The 4,607-nt window shown below is 35.7% G+C and overlaps 1 protein-coding gene and 1 long non-coding RNA gene across 2 annotated transcripts in view; both read right to left on the bottom strand.

Moving 5' to 3' along the window:
* Positions 1 to 12: 12 nt before the first annotated feature.
* On the bottom strand, positions 13 to 1,432 carry LOC119569713 (titin-like; the record flags this gene model as incomplete). Its single annotated transcript, XM_037917760.1, has 6 exons — positions 1,255 to 1,432; positions 998 to 1,107; positions 660 to 887; positions 444 to 539; positions 204 to 296; positions 13 to 79 (listed from the first exon to the last, which is right to left on the bottom strand). Coding segments are annotated over exons 1-6 (718 nt in total), but the record flags the coding sequence as incomplete, so codon positions are not given.
* A 2,582-nt stretch (positions 1,433 to 4,014) lies between these two features.
* The window catches only part of LOC119569714, a 703-nt gene continuing 110 nt past the window's right edge, over positions 4,015 to 4,607 (bottom strand). The window contains exons 1-3 of the long non-coding RNA XR_005228306.1: positions 4,571 to 4,607; positions 4,263 to 4,436; positions 4,015 to 4,126 (exon numbers count right to left, since the gene is read on the bottom strand). The exon at positions 4,571 to 4,607 is cut by the window's right edge and continues 110 nt beyond it. This is a non-coding gene — a long non-coding RNA (uncharacterized LOC119569714). The remainder of the gene's footprint in view (positions 4,127 to 4,262; positions 4,437 to 4,570) is intronic.

The following is a 4,607-nucleotide window of genomic DNA, read 5'->3' as shown; positions in this document are numbered from 1 at the left end:
CGAATACTCTACTTGTATTAACATCTTTATAACTGTGCTGGTAATTTTTAGAGAAGTCTCCCTCTGCTTGCAGCTCAACCTATCAAGTAATAATAATTAGGAAAATACAAAAACCTTCAATTTTAATCTTTCACATTATTTTAAAGCCCTTGTCTCTATGACAAGGGCTTTACAAGGCACCATTCATGATTTGTCTTACTGACCTTAAGTGAGGCAGAACATTCACTCTTGCCCACAACAGCACGGTAAACTCCACTGTCTTCAAGTTGACAGTTATACACCATTAGCCTCTGGATCTGTAGTATTTAACAGTTAGGTTAGCCAGTGTTGTAAGAGGTGTCTTTTTTCTTTTTTTTTGTCTGCAGTTATGACAGCATTATTTCATTATAAGCTATATACTATTCAAGCTGTTTAATAAACTTATATTGTAATTTTCTTCTTACCTTGCCATCAATGGAGAGTTGGTAATGATCAGAGAAGCGAATTTCCTGACCATCCTTATACCAGGTAATGACAGCATCACCCTTTGTAAGTTCAACCTATGAAGTGTATATTAATGTTAATGTCTGTTGTTTCATTATAAAGGCACCATTTACAATGTATGATCATAATGTTAGTCATTTCCATGTTAGCATTATATTAGACTGAATTATTTGTACCTCCATGGTGGCTCTGTTGCCCTTTGAGACCACTTGGTCCTTCATCTTTTTAACAATTTCAGCAGGCAGTTCTCGTACAGTGAGCTCAGCAGTACATTCCTGGTCACCCAGGACACAAGTGTATTCACCCTCATCAGCCAAGGTGGCACTTGTAAGAATCAGCTTCCTCTTCTTGCTTTCACTGACCAGTTTAAAGCGATTTGTCTTGCTTGTGATCTCCTCACCATCCTGTTAAAATTGAAAATTGAGTGAATATTAAACTGGTATGTACCACATACAGAATACTTGTACTTTTTTCATGAATTTGAAGTCTTTCAGAAAATATACGGATATCTAACCTTGTGCCAGGTAACAGTGGCCTTCTCACTGCTGACTTCGACCTGCAGGATGGCTTGTTCTCTTTCCTGGACCTCAACATCTTGGATCCTCTCAACAAAGTCATCAACACCTATGTAGTGACATATAAAGAAAATATGTGATAATGCTGATATGGGAATTGGTGAACACTTCAGTTATCAAAATGATAATTTTTTGAAATGTCAGAAAAATAGAAAATTGAGAAAAAAAAGGAAACTACTATAGGTTGTATTCATACCTTTCACAGTAAGGTTACAGAAAGTAGACTGGTTGTCAAATTTGCAGCTGTATTTGCCGGAATCACCCATAGTAGCTGACTGGATGACCAAACGATGAGTAAGACCTTCTTGCTCAATGTGCATGGTCTTACTGCTCTTGAGTTCAGTGTTACCCTTGTACCAAGTGCACTGAAAATATGGGAAAGGTTATTTTCCTTCCAACACCTACAAGATTACAGTGGCACTAGGTAATAAATGAGATAAATGTATCTGCACAGTTTAAGCTCAGTTTCTAATAATTTATTTCACTTAGATAAGTGTTAATGATTTCAGAAAAAAACAATGCAACAGAATATTTTAGTAGTCTTACCTGTTTTCCTTAGAGGTACGGCACTCCAGTATAACTCAGAGTTCTCATCAACAACACATGACTCCAAACCACGTTTGAAGGTACTGTAAGTAAATGTCATGAAATATAGTAGCTTAAGAATTTGCCTTTGATGACTGTAGTTGTTGAAGTTTGGTAACAATTATGTCTATGTTATGATTTGATATTAGGATATATTTTTTGATTTACAACTTAAGGCAAACATCAATAATTGGTTATTCTCAGTAATCAGTACATTATTACCTACAAATAAAAATACAAAATTCATTTTTAAAATTCTATATTTTTATGTTATCAAAAATATAAGTGGTAATGTAGATGATATAAAAAGAAAAAGAAGCTAAAAATCAAAGTAAGCTATATAAAAAACAAGGCATTTGCAAGCAAAATATTGTGAGCTTGCTTACCATCTCAAGGTAAAATTAATGAGGTTAGATGGCAATACTTACACAACATCGATGCCCACTGTTATATTAGCTGAGTGTGTGGCCTTGCCAACCTTATTGGTGGCTGTGCATGTGTATTTGCCTGAATCTTCTTTAGGAGTGACATTACGTATCTCCAGCACAGCCAGCTCCTCTTGGAAGGTCATTACTACATTCTTCTCCACTTGAGCTTTTTGCCATTCCTGGAGTCAATGGCGTGGCAAAAGCAAAGTTAACTGGTGCAGGTTGGTTTATCTTTTATCTTTTCTTTACTAGATGTATTAATTGTGATTTTAGGGAGGGTCACACTTGTTTAGTTATTGTGGTTGGGTTTAAAGCTCATTTATAATATTTGAAGGGGTAGCATAAAACAAAGAGAAAATAAAAATAACTATGTGATTGGAAGTAAATTAAATAATGGCAAGCAGGCAAAACTGAGAAAAGGAAACCCATCATTAAATAAACATTTCAAGCAGAAATAAAATAATAAAAAAGTGCAGGGGAGGTTTCAACTAGGATATTTAGATTCTGGAAAATAAATTCTTTGCCAAATGAAGTCTGACTGCTGAGTGATTCTGTCAATTACTTTGGATGGAGTTTCTATAGTACTGTGGCTCACCTGCTCCAGGTAACATCAGGTGCTGGGACACCACGAATCTTTGCAACAAGTCGAATTGTTCCCTCAGCCTCTACAGTCTGGTCTCCAAACTTCTCTTGGAAGGCAGGAGCCTGAGGTGCTGTGGAGAAAATTGTAATTGAAATATAGAATAAAGGGGTTATTACAATATCAAATATAATGAAAAAGGGGAAATAATTATTAGTCGAAAACTATGTAATAGCGAAGTGTGTAGTTATTCAGTGACAGCCCACAGGCCAAATCTTGCCTTAGAAAAATTTTTGTAATTTTTTTTCAAACAAGATTTTCATTTACTTCAAATTTATGTCTATATGGGAAAAGCTTTCTCCTGAAGTAGTTGAATAATATAGTGCAGACGATATTCTGAAATGACTAATATTCTGTGTCAAAGATTATAACAGATATGGATCCAATAAGGTGGCTAGTTAAGGAGATACAATGATTTCCTATGTTACATGTATGATTCATGTAATGTGCATTAATGTGATATTGGAAGATGTATGTATTCCGGAAGAAATTCAGTAATTGGCTGGTAGTCACATTCGCTGCTTGTTAAATTTTATTCAAGACTGGGTGGATAAGCCTAGCTGATATCAGCTGAAATTTGCAACTGAATGACTAGTTTACAAATCAGTTACTTTTTGAAAATGTTAAGCTACAGATTGAATCAAATCAAGAGAATTTACAGTAATTATGAAATGAAAAACTTACAGTAACTTAAGTGTAATTTGATTCCTGGCTTCTCCTTCACGGTTCTTGACAATGACCTCGTATTGTCCTTCATCCTCTTTCTTCACTCCTTGATGATAATGATAGAACGATATGCATGAACATCCTTCTGCTTCACAATGCGTAGGTGCTGAGAATCCTTGATAACCTGGAATTTAATAGTGTTTCTGATATTAGCTGATGTAATATGCATAACAATAATAACCACCCTTTTAACACTAAGAATTTTAAATGCAAAATTGTTTTGTTAAAAATACTGATACTACTAGAGCTTTGATTAATGTAGTTGCCAATTTATGCACTGCACTGTAGCTCAGTCATACAAAATCTCTAACATACTGATACAATATGTAAGAAATCAGTTGTCTTTTACCTGTCCATCTTCTTCCATGTAATCTCAGGTTCTGGGATGGCCACAAGACGGACATCCATTTCAAGTTGAGCTCCTTCCTCAACTGTTTGACCTTTGGCTTATCTGCAAATGTTGGTGGATGCCCTCCAGGTAATCACAGACAGAAGATTCTCTGCTCAGGCTACGGCGAGAGGCCATCATGGACTCACTGCATGGTCACTGATAGGACCTTCCACAACAAGCTCAGCATACAAGAAGAGTAGCCAAATTCATTTTTGGCCACACAGGTGAACATACCAGCATCCTCAGGGAATACTTCCTTTATGACCAGTGTAGCGGTGTTGTCATCAGAGTAGAACACCTGGAATATATCATAAGAATTTCAAACTTTTTTTTTCTTTTTTCCTCTTAATATATTCAGCAACATCAATGAGATAACAGTTTCTTCCATTAAAGTATAAAAGAAAAATATATAAAAGTTTTTAACAGTATCTTACCTGGAACTCATCAGATGGCTTAATAATAGCAGTCTGTCTGAACCAGGTAATAGTAGGTCGTGGAGTACCCTGGACCTTGCAGACAAAACTGAGCTTCTTTTCCATCAGCTATTACTGATGGCTGGATTTTCGTCACTATTGTAGGTGGTTCTGCCTTTTGGCCCTTCTTCAGTTCTATTCAGATATGGAGAAAATGGATTAAGTCTGGAAATCCTAAAAATGTGGAATTTAAAAGCAAAATAATAACTTTACTGGAATGATAAAACTGTATGTTTTATGGATAACTGCTTGACTAAGATGAAACATACTGTCAAACACAGGGAGCTTGCTGATCTTTTCTGCTAG

This window comes from Penaeus monodon, unplaced genomic scaffold, assembly GCF_015228065.2.
Source record: "Penaeus monodon isolate SGIC_2016 unplaced genomic scaffold, NSTDA_Pmon_1 PmonScaffold_18227, whole genome shotgun sequence".
NCBI classification, from domain to species: domain Eukaryota; kingdom Metazoa; phylum Arthropoda; class Malacostraca; order Decapoda; family Penaeidae; genus Penaeus; species Penaeus monodon.
This window is presented reverse-complemented; position numbering and strand designations above follow the sequence as displayed.